General features: G+C 39.6%; 1 protein-coding gene and 1 long non-coding RNA gene across 2 annotated transcripts in view; one reads left to right on the forward strand and one right to left on the reverse strand.

The window, feature by feature from the left end:
• Positions 1-21,651, forward strand: part of LOC132518969 (uncharacterized) — a 140,193-nt gene that overhangs the window by 68,565 nt on the left and 49,977 nt on the right. The gene's annotated exons all lie outside the window — the stretch shown is intronic.
• Positions 20,194-21,651, reverse strand: part of LOC132518933 (uncharacterized) — a 262,084-nt gene continuing 260,626 nt past the window's right edge. Inside the window, exon 6 of the mRNA XM_060147013.1 lies at positions 20,194-20,661. Within this exon, the coding sequence (XP_060002996.1) occupies positions 20,550-20,661 (112 nt within the window). The 3' untranslated portion in view covers positions 20,194-20,549. The remainder of the gene's footprint in view (positions 20,662-21,651) is intronic.

Here is a 21,651-nt window from a genome sequence, read left to right on the forward strand (position 1 = left end):
TCAATGCATAACAAAGTAGGTCAAAAGTTTGTTTTGTTATTTTATTGTTTCTTTTTATCTTAGACTTTTGATGGAGTTCCTTTTCGTGAGTAAACTGGTTGCCATGTTTGGTGGGGATAATTTGAGGACAGGAACACTTGAATGACTCAGAAGTCTACTTCTGGATGGCAGAGAAAGGCTCCCTCAACTTCTCTCTGGGATAGCAGTCATTCAGCCAAAAAGATTTGCTGAACCTCTACTCTGTGTCAGGCCTTGTGCTATATGTTGGAAATACAGTACTAAGCAAGATAGACACTGATGGATACCATCCTCATGAGGAGACCTTTGGCTACTACTCAGGTCTGTTTATTTGGGCAAAACCTCATGTTCAAAATCTCTCTCCCAATCACATATAATGAACATGTCCTAAGACTTCACCTGCCAGGCTCTGCTATGAGAAATGAATACTGGTAGTCATTGAGGTATTGATGGCAAAGAGGAGTCGCATAAGTCACCTCCCTGTGGGCATTTGTACCTGGAGTGTATAAAAGTATACACCTGGAAATACACAAAGCCTGAACACACAGGACTGAATTTCGGCTCGTGGGATTTCAAACATACACACATTTTTATTTATGTGGCAGTCCCATGGGCATACTCACATTTTGATGGTCAGAATATAGAGTTAGCATTTAGTGAGTGCTTACCAAGTACCAAGAGGTATGCTAAATATTTTCAATGAACACACTCATGTCATCTTTAAATTCTATAAGGTGTCGAGAACTGCAAAGGATCTGAAATTGTGCTCCATTTGCAAGTTTTTGGATGCTGGCAGAAGACAGGAGACTCCTGGGTCAGAGAAAAAAGGACTTTATTACTCACAACTGAGCCTACAGCATTAGCATCAGCATATGTGCCTCGTTCCCCTGGCCCTGAAGTTCTGTGCGGATGCCAGCATCTAGTGTATGGTGTTATAGGAGGGGAGCCGTAAGCGTAGGAAACCTAAATCTTTTATAATGAGCAGTAAGTATGCCTGCCCTTTGCTCTGAGGGGGATGCTATTTCTTTCTTCCACAGCTGCTTGGTTTACAAAATCCTTGAGAAAGTAGTCTGGAACAAAGGGCAGTCAGTGTCTCACGAGATATGTAGAAATATGAGAAACTCATGGAGAACAACGTCCCAAAAATAGGTTCTGTGAATATGCTCAGAATCTACTGAGTAAACTGAGACTTAGGGAGGGTAGGTAACCTGCCTCAGGTCACAAAATTAGTCCATGTGTGATTAGCATTTGAACTAGGCAGTCTGATTCCAGAGCACATGCTCTGTGTAAGTAGTGTTTTAGTTTAGATCACTGAAAGCTGAATCTGGGACAAGAACTTGGGTGCAGGTAGGTTTATTTAGGAGGTACTTGGGCAGGTTCCAAGGGCTTTACCCTGTTTGGATGGTACCACTTACCTACTTATTAATTTCCATGTTTAAAACCCCTGTGTCACTGAACTGAATCTGATGCGCATACAGACTTTAGAGTTTTGTGTTACAAAAAAGGTTGACCATCTCTACTGCAGAATTTTATATATAGTTATTTTCTATTTCACTGCAATTTTATATCCTCCCGTTTTTAAAACTTCCCTTAATTATCCAATCTGTACTTAACATACCTTTTAGGTAAACCAAACCAGGAATGCAAAAATGATACACTCCTTTCCCTGAGGATAACTTTGGCAATAATTACATACTTGTTTAGCCAGGTGAATAACACCAACTGAGACTGAGTTGAAAGTGCTAATTTTGGTAATTTTTACTAGAAATATAATATATAGGAGGCTCAGTATATATCTTCAGAATTCTACTTACTTAATATCTTAGCATGCTAGGCAGAGTTTTTAGAGGTCACTTTAGCCTTGCAAAGAGTGACATAGATAGATAACTCATACAGCAAATCTAAATAGCATAACCCAATCGGTTGTCATATCAAGGTACTTTACGCTTTACTTTCCAACTCCAAATCTGCTTCTAAACCAAATGGAAATGTTATGAGAGTTAGAATAAAAGAAGACAAAGAGCTCTGAACCTTAGAGCTGAGATTTGCCACCCGTGAGCTGTGCAAGCTTAAGCCAGACACTGTTAGCTTCAGTTTCCTGGTCTATTAAATAGGGCTGGGGTACATGATACGTGCTTTTTCCCCCTAGTACTAATTGGAATATGATTCTAATATAGTAAATTCTGGTGGGAAGCCAGTACCTAGAATTGAGCTGTGTACTCTTTATAGTTAAGAACAAGGACTTTGGAGCCAGACAGACCTAGGTTTAATCCTAGCTCTGCTGATTATATAAATTTGGGCAAACTGCTTAACCTCTTTGATTTTCTGTATAATAGAAATGATAATACTTTCCTTTCCATCAGTATTTCTACATATACCCGACAAAAAACCTCCTTTGAGCTCACATTTCTGTTTTATCACCATATCTCTTACTTTTATATAGCAAAGCTTCCTAAGAATTGTCTCACTATCGTCTCTACCTTCTCATCTTCCTTTGACCCTATAAGAATGTGACTTCTATTCTTATGACTTCCACCAATACTGTTTTCACTCAGGTCACTAATGATGCCTTCTGGCTAAATCTGAAGAACATATCTCAGTTATCTCGCAGCAAAATCCAACATAGTCAACCACTCTCTCTCCTTCTTGGAACACTCCCTTCCTTTGGCTTCCAAAAATTTGCCTTCTATCCCCTTGTCTCTTCCTTTTCTGTTTCCTATGGGGCTCCTCCTCTTCTGTTTGCCCCTTACAGGTATTGTTGTCCCACAATGTTCTATTCTAGATCACATTTTGCTTTCTCTACAAAATCTTCCAGATATTTTAAGTATTTTCATGTCTTCAAGGACAACCTAGCCTATATGCTGATGACACCTGAATCTTTATCTTTAGCTCACAGTTTTTCTGAGTTTCAAATCCACATACACAGCTACATCCTGATTATTTCCACTGCTTGTCCCTCAGATATGTCCCACAACTCATCCCAATAAAGCTGATTATCTTTCTGCCCATATTAGGTACCCTATTTTGGTGATGCAATCTCCATCCACTCAGTGGCTCAAGCAAGAAACTTGGGCATCATCCTTTTCTTTTTGTTTACCTTCACCTCCCACATTCAACTAAGCAGGTCTCATCTTAAGTATCTCTTGAATCCATCTGTCTTCTCCATCTCAATGGCCATTTTCCAATTCAGGCCACCATCGTCTCTCATCTCCATTGCTACAACATTCTCCTTATTTATCACATTGATCAGTCTTGCTGCCGTGCTTCACACTGCAGCTGAATTGGTCACATCATTTCCCTTATTATAATCTTTCAAGAGGTTTACCTTGCCTTCCAGCTAAAGTCCAGACTTTTTTTTTTTTTTTTTTTTTGCGGTACGCGGGCCCCTCACTGTTGTGGCCTCTCCCGTTGCGGAGAACAGGCTCCGGACGCGCAGGCTCAGCGGCCATGGCTCACAGGCCCAGCCGCTCCGCTGCATGTGGGATCTTCCCGGACCAGGACATGAACCCGTGTCCCCTGCATCGGCAGGCGGACTCTCAACCACTGCGCCACCAGGGAAGCCCAAGTCCAGACTTTTTACAATGACTTATAAGACCCTTTGTGATGTGACCCCGCTCACCTCTCCAGCCTTGTCTTTCCCTCCTCTCCCTGTTCTGTCCCCTACACACTTGATGCTCCATTGAAACAGAGCTTCTTCTGGTTCCTCAGGTTGAGCCATGCTCTTCCTCACCCCAGGCCTGTGTGTGCTTGTTATCCTCTTAGCTGGAAATTCTCTCCAAACTCTTCCCCCATCTATATCTGTATCTCCACCTCCAGAAAACCTTTCCTGATCTGTGAAGCTCCTGCTGGGTATACTCCCTATATGCTCCCCTCTGTATTTGCCCAGTCATCACACTTGCTACCTTGTATTATAATTGTCTGCTTATTTACTACTATCTCCTACTGTGCTAACCTCTGTAAAAGCAGAGGCCCTGTCTGTCTCACAGGTATTCCCTGCACTTAGCAGAGCCTGACTCATGGTGAGAACATAATCCACAAATAAAGTACTTACTGAATGAACAAATGTATGGAAATCATCCATTAGCTTGTTTACTAAGTGCCACTCTTGAGCCATAATTAATAGTAGGATATTAGAATATTTTTAAAGTATTGGGATCACTATGGGTATGATCTACACCTGTTGGCTTCTGTATGAATTTAGGAGCCCTGTAGCCCCACAGAGGGAACTCAGTGGCTTTCACAGTGACAGGAGGGTTGGAGAGGGAGAGCAGGATGGTGGAAGAGGCCCACTGGACGGGACTTTGGGACCCTAACATGGCTTTCACCAGAGCAGCTAGAATTCTTTTGTTTTATGCACTGGGGTGGCATATTATATTATTATATTCTATATGGGGTAAAAAAGGAAGGAAACATGAAACAAAAAGAAAAAATAGCCCTGATATAAGGAGATTATCAAAACAAGTCTTACAAAGATGCTTCTACAATTAAGTAAAGAAACTGAAGTGTTTGCTTTAAAAGATATAATGGAGGCAGGTATTGTGGTCACTACAACATAGTATATACTGTTATTACCAAGAAAGGGTACAGTGTTCTTAAAAACTGGCCTGGGATGATGGGGCTGTATATCTTCTTAAGTTTATGTCACTTCTCAAATCAATTAAACTGACTTATACTACCAACTGACATTTAATAACAAGATTATTAACAAGACTGAGAATTTTATCATCTTGTTCTTTTCCGTATCTTTTCTGTGTATTTCTATTGTTTTAGAAAACTGTACTTGAGGATAATAGGACTTTTTGCTGCGTAGACAGGGAGAAATATATATAATCAGACTTAAGAAATTAAATTAAACGTAGTACTAGTAATTTTCAATCCTAATCTGCTACCTCTGCCGATGCATGGTCAGAGATTTTATACCTTACAGTTCCCAAGTGAAATTCTGCATTTCCATGTCCCACTTTTCTAACATGAGAGGTGGCAAGATGTTAGACAAAAATATTGCTATTGGAAGAGAAGGCTTAGGAGGTAGATATTCTCTATTATTCATTCATTCAAAAATATTTATTCAGAGCCTACTCTGTGCCAAGCGCCTGCAACAATTTCTAGTATTTGGACGTATATCAGTGAAAAAAATAGATAAGGTCCCTGCTGTTACAAAGCTTATATTGTGATGGGGGAGAGAAAGAGAATAAGGAAACAAGTAAAGAACATAATTTGGAAAAGTGATGAGCTGTAGGAAGCCAGAAGAATGATGATGTGCTAGGGATTGACACCCTGGGAAGGTGGGGGTGGATTGGGGCTGCTGTAGCCAGGTGGCCTCTGAGCTGAGCTAAGTGATGAGAAGGAAACAGCCATATGAGGAAGTAAGGACAGAGCCTTCCAATCAAAGGGAGCAGTGAGGGCAACTTTCCACCCTATGCCTTCCCCTGTGGTCCTCAAGAAGGAAGCATCTGAGGTGTATGAGAGATGCCAAGCTTCCCTAGGCCTTTTCAGGGACCAGGGCCAAGTGGTTTGCTGGGAAAGCCTAACACTGCCTAAGTATAAAGGGGCATCATGGAAAAATAAATGAAGAAAGGAAGAGGAGAAAAGTCACATGAGTTCTTTTATAAGAAGTTATGTGTTTTGGTAAAATGTCTGTTTTTTCGCTTTAAGATTTAAAAACAGAATAATCTTAAAACTAGATACAAACAACAAAAAATGCCCCTAAATTGTGTGGGCATTTAATTGGAACCTGTGCTCATCCCACTTGGCCACTAGAGGACAGCATTGCCTATCAAATGTACTGGAGATTTTGCGCAAGAAAATCAATCCCACAGGTAGTATACATCTCTGCCATCTCTGTTTCCTGTTCCTCCTCTGTCTTCCCCATAATCCACCCATAAACTCCCTGCCGTCCACCTATCTGAGGACACAGTCTCAGTGTTCTGGTTAGGCTTTCTGTTTAGAGAAGAACCTCTGACTTGTTAGGAAAAAATTAAGTCAGCACGTTTAACCTTGTTGGAGGTGTTTTGACCCTGTGCCTCACCGTGGACCCTTTCAGTGGGTAATGGGAATCTTGGGGATCTCTGGGGGCTGTGGTTGGCTCATTCTGCCCAGTTCTTCAGGATCAGACTCACTGTCGGGGGGCACAGGAGTTTAACATTGTTAAGTTAGGGAGCAAGGAGCTTTATTTCCTCTGTGTGTTGTTGGATAGGCTGTCAGCTTGTAAGTTTGGTGGCAGCAAACCTGGCTTCCACGGGCGCGGGGACCATGCTCGTTTCTTTCCCAGCAGTCCGAGCTCCAGTCACGTGCGTGCAAGTTCCATGTTCTATGTTTTAGCTGTATTTTTAAGTTGGGCCTTTTATGAAAAAGTGTGCAAGACAGTGAGTTCAGTAAGAGAAAAGTGGAAGAGAAATGACAAAATTTTAGCTGCAGCTAAACAGGTAGATTAAATGTAAGATTTTAAAATATGGTGTAAGAATTATATACAAATAAATTGTGTGAATTTATAATATGGGCTTTGCTTCCTTCCAGAGAAGGATTCAAGGCATCATGCAACAGAACACATTGCTATGAACATTGGGTAATTATATTAATTCAAGTTATATTTAGTGTACTCCATTTATGCGCCAGGAACCAGGGGTATACAGGTGAATAAGACAGACACAGGCTGGGCTCTTATGAAGCTTCTATTGTAATTAAATAAAGATATGAATGAGGTCAGAAATCATATAAGAGTGTGTGTGTGTGTGTGTGTGTGTCTATGTCTGTGTGTGTGTTGGTGGTTCATAGCTGGAAGGAATTTTAAAGATCACTGTCTCCAATACACTTTATTTTATAGATGAGGAAATGGTGGCTCAGGAATACTGTGGCTGATTCAGAGGTGAAACAGTTCATTTGAGCACTGAAATTTGCTCTGAGCAAATTGGAAAAACACTCTAGGTTACTTAGCTTTGAGTGCTTGATAAAAGAAAGAGAATAGTTTGGAAAGGGAATCTTCTTTTGGGGGCCATTTACTGAAGAAATGATCATATGGATCCTTATATCATGGACACAGAGGGACAATGAACATTCTTTAAATGACTAATTAAAAAATCATCAGCCCTTCATAAAATTAAGCCATACAGTATTTATTGAATTGTATTTCAGTGAAGGATTTCTGTGTGGGGTTAAGCTACTACATAGTCCAAAAATGTAACTTTTAGAAATTTAACCTTACATAATTTTTTTTTTTTTTTTTGCGGTACGCGGGCCTCTCACTGTTGTGGCCTCTCCCGTTGCGGAGCACAGGCTCCGGACGCGCAGGCTCAGTGGCCATGGCTCATGGGCCCAGCCGCTCCGCGGCATGTGGGATCTTCCCGGACCGGGGCACGAACCCGTGTCCCCTGCATCGGCAGGCGGACTCTCAACCACCGCGCCACCAGGGAAGCCCTAACTTTACATAATTTAATGTAAGTTGACATAGGATAGAACCAAAAGAATCTGGAGAAATGTTTGATTCTTTTAAATTTCGCCATTGAGTAGCCACTCAGCGAATATGATTAGTGAAATGATTAGTTTCCTCTTTTGAGGAAACTAATCCCCCCACCAGGCTACCTGATCCAATTGGCTCTTTTTTTTTTTTTTTTTAAATAGCATGTTTCTGGGCTCTGTCTAGTTGCCTCAGTACACACTTTTTGCTTATGTAGACTTGTCTTAAAAGAGAGAGATAGAGGGCATACTCATAAAAGAAAGAAGCTGGGAGGATTGCATTTTTGGCTGTCATACTTTTCATTAGAATATAAATTCCTAGAGTTGGAATTCTGTCTTGGATTTTTGGTTCTGCTAGCACGCTGTGCTCAATAAAAATTAACCCATCAATCAACAGGACAGAAAAGTCTATCTTGCCAGAATCAGTGCTCCCTGTTTGTCCCGTAGAAAGCCAATTAAAGTGTTAGGATGTTGTAATGGATACAGAAGCTAAGGAAAATGGCAAAAAAAAAAAAAAAAAAATCCCCCCCAAATCAAATAAAACATAAAATTGAAGTAAAAAAATAGATAACAGTGAAGTATTCAGGGAACACTACTGCCCAATTCAGTTTTTCCCCTTGACAGTATCCTCAGTGTAATGGAAGTTTGCCTACATGGGTGGCATCTTGGATGCCCCATTTCCCTCCTAGAAGATGCTGTTCAGGATGGGTCATGGTGGCACCGTCCATCTTCCTAACAGCTCACCCAGAGGCCACTCACTGCAGCACTCCCGGTAGTCTTGCCATCTGTCTGCTACCATCATCATCAGGGAACCAGCTCCTGAGCTCCTCTGGCTCAGCCTCACTTGGTGAGAAAACAAAAAGAACAATTCATCTGGGAAGGGATAAGTAGGAAACTGGCAAGACAGAGAGAGCGCTATTGACTACAAAGAAGAAAGGGAGGGTTGGTGTGGGGAAGGAAAGTGAGACAGGCAAATTGAGAATTCTTCCTGTCACAAACCCTCTTGAGAATTGATGAAAGCTATGAAGTCTTTCTCCAGGACACGACATATGCATATGCATGCATAGTTTTGCATAAAATTTCATGAATCCCCACCTTCTTTACACACAAATATACCTCTTGTTTCAAAAGTTAAACTATAGAAGTTATAAGCTTTCAAATCTTATTAACAACCAAGAAATTCTGAAAAACTCTAATCATAGCAACTTTTTTATATTAAAGAATTTTCTTTTTCCAGCTGTAGTCTTGCATGTATCTTTCAAATACACTCATTTTTAGAAGCAATTACTAGAACACTAACAAGGGCCAAAATGGACAATTAGAAGGGTAAAAACACTCGTTATCAGTGTTTTTTTCATGTTGCATAGCACACCTTTGAGATTTTTGCATATTCATTTACCTAAAAGTAATTTTGTTTAAAAGAAAAAAGGCTTCATTCTATTACCAAATTCTAGAGGGCTCAGTTTACCTGATACTTGACTGTTGAGGGCTCTTTTGGGAAAATCATAAAAGAAAACAAGTTCATCATCTACCAGGCTCATGCACTCCGTATCCTGAATGGAGGGGGCACATCCTCAAGTCCAATTAAAGACATGCTAACTACAAATTGCACATTCTTCCGCTGTTTCATTATAGGAATGTGGAGCTCATTCTGATCTCTTCTTGAAGGCAGGTCTAGGGCCCTTGGCTTATCTTTTTTTCAAAAACCATGCAGATAAGAGGTTTACACCTTAGAATGGAGCACTAAGGCAACAGTGCCTGGACTGCCCGCAGCCAAAGACACAGGAGAAACTCTCTCTACCTGCCCTCATAGCACTTGGGGGAGCAGAAGGGGCAGAGGTAATAGCTGGCGAAGAGAAAATGTGGGCGGAAGTGAGGGGAAATCAATAAAACAGAGTTGAAAAAGTAATGTGCTGCCCACACCATAAAGGAAAATCATGATGAAGGCCCAAGTTAACTCCCATAATGCTTTCAGGGATCAGAGAAATGACACTATCAAAACAGAGCATTAGTTTTCTGAAGGCTACAGGCTGAATTTTATTTATTTAAAGTTAACTCCCATTTTAATACAAAAAAAGATAACATATTCTACATCAAAGGGAGAAAAACTTTTCCTAATGTATCCACTTCTCTTCTGAAGGGCACGAGCTGTCGCCATATAATGCTTTGTGGTGTTTTCTAGGCTGTGCTTGCTTTTCTTTGCGTCAGGAAATGCACAGTAAACAGACTCAAGCCTGGGTCTGCTGTTTCTCAACGCCAAATGGCAATCGTTTGATTTCGTTTGTGTTTTCGAATGCATTGTTAGTTTTAACTAAGATTTATATATGTTGCATGAATGATGTTTCAAAGCAGGAGAGAAAGAGACTGAGAATCAGATACAGGTAGGAAATCAGTCCTTGGTAAATTGTATAAAAGTGTGAATCACAAGCTGTTGAGAGGATTGGGCTGGAGTAGCCTTTGGGGAATTACTCAGTTTTCTCTGGTGACCATTTCATTTCCCTTGGAAGTTCAGTCAGTGGTTGCCTGGACCTTGTCAGAACTTGACCTCTCCATGAGGATGGCACAACCTATCAGCTTTTTGGATATTGTTTCCGTAGCTTTGAGGACAGACCAAAATTACCATCTTGCTGAATTTCTGGTCTTCTCATTGTTCTTCATATAATTTGCTCATTTCTGAGCCTCAGTGTTAACTAGTTCTCTGTGTGTATAGAAGTCAATTTTAAGGTACTATAGCGGGTAAAACCATGGACTTGGCGTTCTGGTGGCCTGGGTTCAACTCCCAGGTCTGCCATTTACTAGCCATGTGATAATTACTTAACATCTCTTTGCCTCAGTTTCCCCATCTGAAAATGAGATAAGATTACCTACCTCACAGGGATAGGAGGAGTAAATAAGTAACATACAAAAGTTGGTTAGAATAGTATCCAGTACATAGTAAGTTCTTTACTATAGAGTGTTTGCAATGATGATGATGGCGATGATGATTGTTGTTATTTTTCTAATTACAGCAGTACAGTTTTTTTCCTCTGGGGAACCACTAACCCCTTCCCTGATCTTGTTCTGATATGGTTTAGATGGGGCTGACCCCGCGGGCTTCCATTTCAGGGGTGGGGACATAACCCAGACCTGGCCGATCTGTGAATTTCACCCCCCCCTAGCTACAGAGGTTGACTCAGGGTTGGGAAAATGATATAAGTTGGTCCAGTCAGGGTAAATCACAGGAGTTTGTTTAGGACTATTGGGAAAGAGATGCTGTCTTTTGTTTTGGGTGGTTAAGGGAGCAAGATGTAAGCCTGGCAGCCACGACATAGAGTCAGTCATTCTGAGACTGAAGCGAGTACAGAGGAAAGCAGAACCGAGAGATGAAGAGGGAAAGAGAAACCAGTTTAAACTGTGGGACCCCATGATCGCAGCCATGCTGGGAGCCCTGGGGCCACTCCTGCATAAGGTAGTTTGTACTGGGCTTCACTGACTCCCACAGACACCTCCTCTGTCCTCTACCTGATTCAAACCCAGCCCATCCTTTGAGGCACAGTGCCTTCTGGAAGTGATGCCTCCTTTTCTGAGTTCCCATAGCACCCACCATCTGTGCCATCAATTTAGTACTTATTATCCACACTAGAAAGTTTACTTTTGCAAATGCGTTGACTGTATCTCTCCAATTCTATGGCTTGGGTCCATGTTCCACTCCTTGGTGATCTCCATAGCACTAGCACATCTGCTACTTCACAGCGTTTGCCACACATTTGTTATTTGAATTCCTTTTATCCTCTTAATGCCCATCAGAAGTGAATTAAATACCCCAGCACACATAGGAATACATGAAGTAAACTAAAGATGGGTTGTTCAGAACCCTAACAACAGGATAGGGTTGTTACATGTAGGAAAATTTTGAGAGAGGAGCCCAGCCCCCTGTCACCTGTAAGGAGCAGAAGCAATAGAATGTGGACTTGTTTATATTTGTCCCACCAGACTGTAAGCTTCGTAGGAGCAAAGACTGGCTCTATTTTTTAAACTCTCCTCCAGTCAGTGCTATATGTTCCCAGTGCTTTGCACAGTACCTGACACATTTTAGGTGCTCGGTAAATACTTGTTGAATAGATGCTGCATTTGCAGTACAGGGAGCTCTCAGAGCAATCACCTAACCCTTACCAACATGTAAGGGAAATAAAGTAAGAAAGGAATTGCTGGTTCTATGTAGCCAACACCTTCCTCCCATTATTCTAAACCCCTTCTACAATCACCTTATTTCTCCAAATCACAAGAATAAATAAAGCCATTCCTTAGGATGACAGATGAGGTGTAATGACAGAAGCATGTTTGGAATTTCTAGGTCTGTGAAAAAACCCATATGAATTCCAGACCCAACAAAGAAAGGCTTACTGTCATTAGAATGAGTGAGTGAAGCAGTATGAAAGCTGAATCACAGATTTAGAAAAAGGCATTGCATTGGAATGTTCAACATATACACAAAGAATTCTGGGTTTTGATCAGTCTTATTTTCTTAGGTAACATTATGTAGCATTAGTTCCATAACTAGCATTAGTTCCATAGCTTTAAGTTTTATAAATTGAAGAAAATATAAACCACTTTTTTTTTATTAGTTGATTCTCTCCCACAGAAAGTATTAATACAATAGTCATCTGCTTTCCCAACTCAATATTTTCCATTCACTCATTTCTTCAATCATTCATTATTCTCTGGTCAATATTATCATCCTAAAATTATTTTTATTACATCAGTGCTCTTCCCCCAAACATTCATTTGCTCTGACAGCATAGAATCCAAGCTAAAGCAGACAGCCAAGACCTTCAATAATTTGACGCCAACACACCTGTCCATATATAAACTTTCCCCTATTCCCCCAACCAAGCCTCTATTCCATTCACCTTTGTCTCTTTACTCTTCGCTTTCCTTGCTTTTCACTTCTATACTTCTGAATCTTTCTCTCTGTCTACTCAAGCATGTGTTTTCTTTTAAGCAATGTCCTTTAACCAGTCCGATGAAGATGCGCTTTCCTTCCTCAATTCCCAGGGTATTTATGGTCTGTATCGCTCGTTCCTTTTACTGTCTCAGATTTTTATCATTTCACGTGAGTGCGTCTTCTGTTCTTTACTATGAATGCTTTAACGGCAGAGATCACACCTTGGACTTCTTTGCGTTGTGCTTTACATATAATCTGGCTTATTTCAGTGACTATTGTAATAACTCAGGTGATATCCTTTCGCTGTTCATGCTTGGGAGGTTTTGTCCTTTTTTAGTTAGTAATGCCAATTGCCATAAAATTCTCAAATTTATAATATCCCTCATGACTGAAATTAATCAGAATTGCTCTCCAAATTATTCTTTACAAAGATCTTCATCTTACGCTACCAAGTACTTTATAAATCAATTTAAAAAAAAAGAAACCCACCGGGTATCCAATAGAAAAGGGGGATTGGGGTATGCATAAAATAATGAATGGCTAGTAAAATATGAAAAGATGAGTATCTTTAGATCAAAATTAAATAAGTGCAAATTAAAGTCAAATTCCATCTTTCGCTTCTGAGACTGATAAAGATTAAAAAATTAAAATTGCCAGTGAACAGTGTGGACCAAGGTGTAGAGAAATAGGAATCCACGTATAGTGTCAGGAGTACCAATTTGGTATAGCCTCTTTGGAGGGCTATTTAGCAATATACAAGAACATTTAAAATTTCCCTAACCTTAGAGTGAAGAAGTTCAACTTTAGTCATTCTCCCTATAGATATAATCATATAAATGCATAAACGTCTCTAGATGTTAAAAGATATTCATCGTGGTATTACGTATAATAGCAAAAGACCACCCAGTGCACGTCAGTGGGGGATTAACCCAAGGTTGAGTACCAGGCTGTGATGGGGCTGGGACTTGAATCCGGGCAAGCTGACTCCATGCTTATAAAAGCAAGTCTTTATTACTGCCAACTAAACATACTTAGGGCCCTTCTCTAAGGAGCTCAAAATCCTATGTAGACGTTGTCTGTTTTTTGGCCAGAAGGAAGAGTAGTTAGGAGTAAGCCATAAACATTACTACAATCATTAAACAAGTTAGCAATAGAGACAAGACTAGAATTCCTATATTCTTGACTCACCCATAAAGCACTCTGCCATTCCTCATCTCAGTTTTGAGTTGACCCACATTTATTTAACTTGGTGACATGTCTGCCAAAAAAAATGTTCTAATGAATCTTTCAGGGTGTTCTGATAGCTGCTCTGTTTTGAAGTGTATCTGATGAATGATTTATATATTAGATTTATTAAAAACACATCCATTACTCTGAGGCCTTGAGTGGATATTTAAAGGAAGAATATGGCATATTCAACCCAGCAGTTATGATTCCACATAAATAGCTAAGGGATGGCCCACTAGGGGATGTCAGATTAAAAAGATGTTCTGAGAAGGTGAGTGGACTTGGCCGCTCTAACTCAAGATGCAGAAACAGAACCACCACAGAAAATAGTCTTGCCTCCATTCCCTATGGCTTAAAACTTCATATTTTTTTTTTTTGCAAAGGCAGGCAACTGGTTCTTCTGCTTGGTTTGACTTACCAAACTCCCCTTACATTTGGACAAAACGCAATTCTCACAGTAGGATGCAAAGACAAGTGCAGTGACCTAATGAATTTAGGAAGAAGAATGGTCAAAAGTACAAAGATCTTTCAAAATCAACACTGGTACACAGATTTGTAATTCCTTCTAGAAAGTCAGCTACAGAAGGGACACTAGAGGACAGAGCATAAGGGTTCAATTCATTCTCCCTGTCTCTGTTTTTTAATTAAATTTTAGGACATGCCAAAAATATTCTAGGGTTTGGGAGAGAAAAAGGTAAAAGGGTTGTTAAGAGTACAAGATTTTAAGATTCACCTCTGAAAGCTAGGCTAATATATCAACCAGGATTAGTCTGCCAAAAATATGAAAATATAAAAACATCATAAATTAGTCAGTTGTCCATGGCTATAATCTGTTTGCCTGATGCCAGATGTAGTTATGACAGGAAAAACAGTTGGCTTTAAAACAGCTGGAAAATGTTAAGCACTTATATAACACATTTTTAAAAAAGTATCAAATGGGTTGGTGTCTTATTAGGGTATGCATTTTAAAAGAAGTGGCTATGATTTAATTTGGACCAATGGTAAGTTTTTCCATTTTAGCATTTCAGTGTTCATTTAGGGAACTATAATACCATGTAGTACAAACCCTTTATTAATTAAATCAGTGCATTCGTTATCTGAAATAAAAGTTTTATTCAATCACTGTATTTTGATAGACTATTGCACATGAGTAGGAGATAAAGGATTGAAAAGCGTGTCTTTGGAGGAGAGGAGCTCAGACCTTCTTTCTTGCACATTCCCAGGAGACAGTCAGTTTCCAGTACCATCAAGATTTCAGAAGGCTGGCAGGGACTGTGAGGCAGCCCTCTGTGGTATAACAAATCAGTGCACGAAACAGCTAACCATGTAACTGGTGAGAGGAAAGAATGAAATCATTTCTGCTTAAAATCTGTCTATGTCATCTTTTAATCTATTTAGGGTGATTGGCTCAGCTGGCTTTATGGCAACCCAGCCATGTGTATGGTAAGGACTCTCTAGAAGCCATCATCAAAGTTAGTAAATCCGTTTCTGCTCTCTGCAGGCTCTACTTGCTTAGCCTGATCCGTCCATCTCTCTTACTGCCCAGCAATTAGAGAAAGAGCAGGCAGAACTCTAAGGAGTGATAAGAGAAAGGATGAGACATACTAGGCAGACATGCACATACACAGCAGAGATCTGGAAAAAAATACTAATAGATATTTTCACAGCCTGATATACATCAGCAAGAGGGAAATAAAGACTCATTAAAAAAATACTTACTTTCCCATAACTGCCTATAACTTTGTGCACTGATAGAGTCTTCTAACACAGCTTTGTATTTTGGATGCTGTAATAGTCATCAGCATAGACTAATTTTTTTTGATTGAAATATAGTTGATTTACAATGTTATGTTAGTTTCAGGTATATGGCAAAGTGATTCAGTTATACATACATACGTATATATATATATATATATATATATATTCTTTTTCAGATTCTTTTCCATTGTAGGTTATTGCAAGATATTGATTTTAGTTCCCTGTGCTATACAGTAGGTCCTTGTTGTTTATCTATTTTATATATAGTAGTATCTGTTAATCCCAGACTCCTAATTTATCCCTCCCTCCCTCCTTGCCTTTCCTCTTTGGTAACTGTAAGTTTGTTTTCTATGTGTATGAGTCTATCTCTGTTTTGTAAATAAGTTCATTTGTATCATTTTTTAGATTCCACATATAAATGATGTCATATATTTGCCTTTTCTGACTGACTTAGTGTGATAATCTCTGGGTCCATCCATGTTCCTGCAAATGGCATTATTTCATTATTTTTTGTGGTGGAGTGATATTCCATTATATACATCTGCCACATCTTCTTTATCCATTCATCTGTTGATGGACATTTAGCTTCCATGTCTTGGCTACTGTAAATAGTGCTGCTATGAACATTGGGGTACATGTATCTTTTCTAATTAGAGTTTTATCTGGATATATGCCCAGGAGTGGGATTGCTGATCATATGGTAACTCAGTTTTTAGTTTTTTAAGGAAGCTCCATACCGTTCTCCATAGTGGGTGCACCAATTTACATTCCCACCAATAGTGTAGGAGGGTTCCCTTTTCTCCACACCCTCTCCAGCATTTATTATTTGTAGACTTTTTGATGATAGCTATTCTGGCTCGTGTGAGGTGGTACCTTATTATAGTTTGGGTTTGCATTTCTTTAATAATTAGTGATATTGAGTATCTTTTCATGTGCCTGTTGGCCATCTGAAGGAGCACAGACTAATTCTGATATAATCACTAAAACCTAAATTATTCTGAAAAGAGGGCATGGTTAATCAAGGGAACAATAAAATTGGCCCAAATATATATTTTTAGAAGATTCCAGACCAAAAGTCAAATATATATTTGTGTACCCCAAGATCAAAACCTTGCTAGCTAAATATTGATGTGAAGGTCTATCACCTAATGGCAAAAATTTCTTAAATTTCAAACCCTGAAGGTGATCCCGTCTATACAGCATCCTGGATTTCTTGCAACCATAGTCTGGACGTATGCATTGCTACAAAGATCTCTGGGAAATGCTCTTTGGCAGCAGATCTGGAAAATTATGAAAAAATACTCACCAGTATAAATTGTGTTAAAAAAAATGGTTATGCTACTTCCTGAACATTTAATAGCTATTTGCATTTATTTACACACATAAGTTGCATCACCATACTGATATAAACTGTTTCTGTTAAAATCCTGAGGAAGTGAAAGGGAGAATAAAGGGGGAGAGAAGAATATAGTGGTTTGGTAAGGGTAGAATCAGCAGCCCCTCACAGGGATGATTTCAGTTTTTTCCACCTCATAAAAGGAAGGGAAATGATTCTTGATTAGAGAGGAGTTATCATATGATCATGTCTTGAACCTTTGCATTGTTTCCCCACTTTTCAACACTTGAGTGAAAAGAGGACAGGGGATAGTGACTCCCCTTCTGAAGTAAGGCAGGCCCAACATTGGGCCAGCTCCAAATCTAGGTCACGGTTAATGTTTCATCCACTGTGTCTTCTGCCTGGAGCTCAAATGCAGTGCTGAAATGCATTGGATTGCAGGTGATTGCTTTTTCTGGACACAGTATGAGAGTGATTTATGACGGAGGAGACAGAAATGGGTGAGACCTGCAAAACCTAGTGTCTTCATACTGCTTAAGAGTGCCCTGCTTACCCCTGACTAATGTGGCAACAATTCTAAGGAGGCTTTAGTCAATATACTGTAGTACGCACGATGCTCCTCACTTTGGCCTGGAATCAAGACCCTTTTGAAAAGTTAGCACATTTCTTCACATAAAAGGAGCCATTCATGTCGGTGGGTGTTTCATAGGTCCCAGGGTCAGAGTGTAGGCTAATGTACTCAGTAGTAAGTATCAGTCATCCTTCTTAACTAGGCCAGCATTTGTCCAGTTGAAATGGCTAATATATGTACTTCTAGATCCCTTTCTCAAGCTTTTAATGACTGCAAAACCCTCCCCCAAATATGATATTTGTTTCCTATTTTCTCAGTGCTAAAAAATGGGCAGCTTTTCTTTTTCTTCTTATACTGACATGAAAGCTTGGCTTTTGACAACTTAAACTCTGTACGAAACCCTAGAATTTGGAACCGTTGTCTTTATTCACTTATTGAGGAATAAAGCCCCTTTCCAAAATAAATAGACTTGAGTTCTAGACTGTGGAAGCTGGAAGGAGTAGAGTTAGGCATAGAAGTGCTGTATTTTGAAGACGCTCACTGTGAAAATAGTGCAGAGGTACAGAGAGGCTACAGCTATTGCTTGTAAGCATAAATCAGGTAGTGGATATTGTTATGGGCTGAATTGTGTTCCCCCAAAATTCATATGTTGAAGCCCTAACCTCCAGTACCTTATAATGTGACTGGATTTGGAGACAGGACCTTTAAAGAGGTACTTAAGGTAAAAGAAAGTTATATGGGTGAGCCCTAATCCAGTATGACTGGTGAATTTATAGTAAGAGGTGATTATGATGCAAGCAACACAGACTGAGGGGTGATTATGTGAGGAGGTGAGAAGGTGGCTATCTGCAAGCCATGGACAGAGGCCTCAGAAGAAATCAACCTACTGACACCTTGATCTTGGACTTCTAGCCTCCAGAACTGTAAGAAAACAAATTTCTGCTGCTTAAGGCACCCAGCCTGTGGTATTTTGTTATGGCAGCCCTAGAAGACTAATACAGATTTGAAAGTGCTTGTAATTGATAGAGTATTATACACATGCCAATTATCATCATCATTATTATGGAGAACATTCTAAAAATAAAAGGGAGGGAGAAGGGGTGTCGGAGGAGCCAGGGAGTGGAAACCAGCCTGGACACACAAAAGCAACACATATCAATAAAAGTGTATTGAATGCTGACTATGTGTTAGGTGTACCAAGGTGAATAAGAGATGTGTTTTGACTCCTAGCACATGTCAACATGATAAAGAAGTTATGAAAAGAACTAGAGACACTCAGGGAGAAGGCAATTACTTCTGCTTGTTGGGTGTGGTGAGTGGAGGTTGGGGAGAGGAGAGTTTTCAGAATTTTCATAAAAAGAGAGTGGTATTTAGTGAAGCAGATGACATGGGGACAGAGGAGGAAAGGCGTCAGGGGCACTCAAACATGAAGGTATGCCATGTCACTGGGAAAAAGCACACAGTGTGATAGCAGGACAGAAAACACATGGGAGAGTTCTGGGAACTGAGACCTGAAAACTAGGTTAGCATCAACTTGTAAAGGGCCTTGAATGCTGTGTGAAGGGACTTGGATGCTATCATGTAGGCAATAATGAAGGAAAATATATTGTTTTTATTATCTCAATATTTCTTTAGTTTCTGCCCTTATGTTTTTTTCACTTTCATTGCACATCTTTACTCAGACTTCAAGTGCCTTCTCTATCCCAGTCCACCAGGTTCCATCAGTGAAACAGCTCCTTAAAAGCCATCTTTTATAGAGGTTTAAGTGGTTTTCCATTGACCCCCACCCTTGAAAAGTGTGGTGACAGCCACACTTGTGGCTGAAAAGTGATAGCCTTGATGTCTGAGACCCTGTGCAAGTTTGGTCACCAATTTGATGGATTTTTTTAGGGCATGTCATTTTTGCAATTTGCTAATAACTGACAATAACAGTCACTCACAGGGATCAGCCAAAGTATTTTGGGGTCTCAAAAAACATTGATTGACTAGGTGAGCAAAATGTGTCTAAAACTTGATGTATACCCCATTCTCTGGCCTGGGCATATCCTCTCTCTCTCTCTTTCTCTTTGTATCTGAATTAAAATAACATCTATCAATTATGGAATATGGCCAAACAGTTAAAGACAAGTTATGAGATTAATTGGAAATTCATGCCATTCCTTGGAGAAGTTTCAGGAGGAATCTTTATTGATACATGTTTATATATCACAGGGAAAAATGAAATCACACTCACTCTTTATTCAAAATAAACCTTATCACATATATGCAAATAGATACACAGAACCTTCTGACTGTGGTAGGGATACTGAAGGACACTGCAGAATATGTACCCACACAATTAGGTGGTAGAAGAATGTGCTAGATGGCTAAAAAGACAGAAATAGTCTTTTATCACTACATTTTCTGCTCCTGTGTACCAACTTGTAAATTAGAAGTAAATGTACATGCCTCTCTAGCTCTATTTTCAGCACACTAATAAAAAACTTTCATTTTGACCAAGAGTTAGTTTTCATGTTCTTAGAATTTACTCTTCTAACAGATTTTTAAAATCCATTATATAATTTTAATTATAGAAAGGCCATTCTTACAGAAGCAGTATAAACGAAGTGGTTAAGAATGAGAGCTCTGATGTCAGACCACCCTGGTTCAAGTCCTGGTTCTTCAGTTTGTGGTGACCATGTCCTAGTCATTTTTATCTCTTTGCACCATAGAGGATCACTGTGAGGATTAAATGAAATAATGCAGGTAAAATGCATGCTTAGCACAGTAGTGGATGCAAGTAATAATCTGCTATATAGAAAAGAACATTCTCTGCTAAATACTGGGCCTCAAAAGTGCGTTGATAGGGAAGCCATACAGAATGCAAATACAACTGTCATCTACAAGTACAAACTCTCTGGTCAGTGGACAAGAAGTGATAATGATGATGCAATTGGTAAACGATAATACCAGAAGAATCAGTCCCTTTACAAGTTTCAACCAGTGGTTCAGAAGAAGCTGACTTTACACAGCTCTAGCAGGAAGCTAAAAGTTCAGAGAGTTTGTGCTGATAGGGAATAGTTTTGAAATCTTCATACCTAGGTAGAAAAGGTCATTTTGGGTCTTATTGCTTAACAAAAGCCCTGTGGATTGCAGTATTAAAATCCTTAGGACAGCTGTGCCTCAGTGAGACAAAGACATTTCAGAATGGTGCTGAGAACAGTTAGTGTGAAGAGCTTGCTCCTTAAGCAGAGTGGTGGAGTTCTTGTTTGGTGGTCTAAGTGCTAAGCCAGCATGCCACATGGATAAGTTCTCCTCTGTGTAAATGGGTCACAGGTACCAGAACCAGAGTAGATGCCATCTTGTCCATCTCTGCCTCCAACAGTGTCTGGAACTCTAAAATGCAAAAACAGAAAAATGATGCGTTTTCACTGTTGACCTTGCACAGACCAGGTGCACAGCCAATAGTTGTTGAATACATTTATCTACCACTGCAAAGTCAATTTCTTTGGGGTTAGGACAGGGATAAAGACTCTTGTATCTTGTTCTGGCCTGACACCCAGCACCCACTGTGTCTGGTTCTTTGGTGTGTCTTGCCTGAGGAGTTCTCCATTATCATACCAAGTGGAACCAATGTTAAAATATTTACCAGGTCTCCAACTTTTCTGCTTTTTCATCTTAACAGAAATTCTACCTGTGACATGATTGAAATGAAAATGTCCTTTCCTAGATCTGAAAATTATGTTCAGGTTAAGGTTATTTAAAATTAGAAAAGGAATATAACCCAAAAGAAACATTTAAGACAAAATATAACGATGATAAAACCAGCAATATTAGAAAGCATTTTCTATTAATTTGATGATGTTAATCATGGGAGTGAAGCATGAGATATTATACATTATAAATATGAGATTGGAAGAAATATTAAGTATACATTTTTTTTATACAGCAGGTTCTTATTTGTCATCAATTTTATACACATCAGTGTATACATGTCAATCCCAATCGCCCAATTCATCACACCCCCACCCCCACCCCCACCACTTCCCCCCCTTGGTGTCCATACGTTTGTTCTCTACATCTGTGTCTCAATTTCTGCCCTGCAAACCGGTTCTTCTGTACCATTTTTCTAGGTTCCACATATATGCATTAATATATATTTGTTTTTCTCTTTCTGACTTACTTTACTCTGTATGACAGTCTCTAGATCCACCCACATCTCAACGAATGACCCAATTTCATTCCTTTTTATGGCTGAGTAATAGTCATTGTATATATGTACCACATCTTCTTTATCCATTCATCTGTTGATGGGCATTTAGGTTGCTTCCATGACCTGGCTATTGTAAATAGTGCTGCAATGAACATTGGGATGCATGTGTCTTT

Source organism: Lagenorhynchus albirostris, chromosome 1, assembly GCF_949774975.1.
Source record: "Lagenorhynchus albirostris chromosome 1, mLagAlb1.1, whole genome shotgun sequence".
NCBI lineage: Eukaryota > Metazoa > Chordata > Mammalia > Artiodactyla > Delphinidae > Lagenorhynchus > Lagenorhynchus albirostris.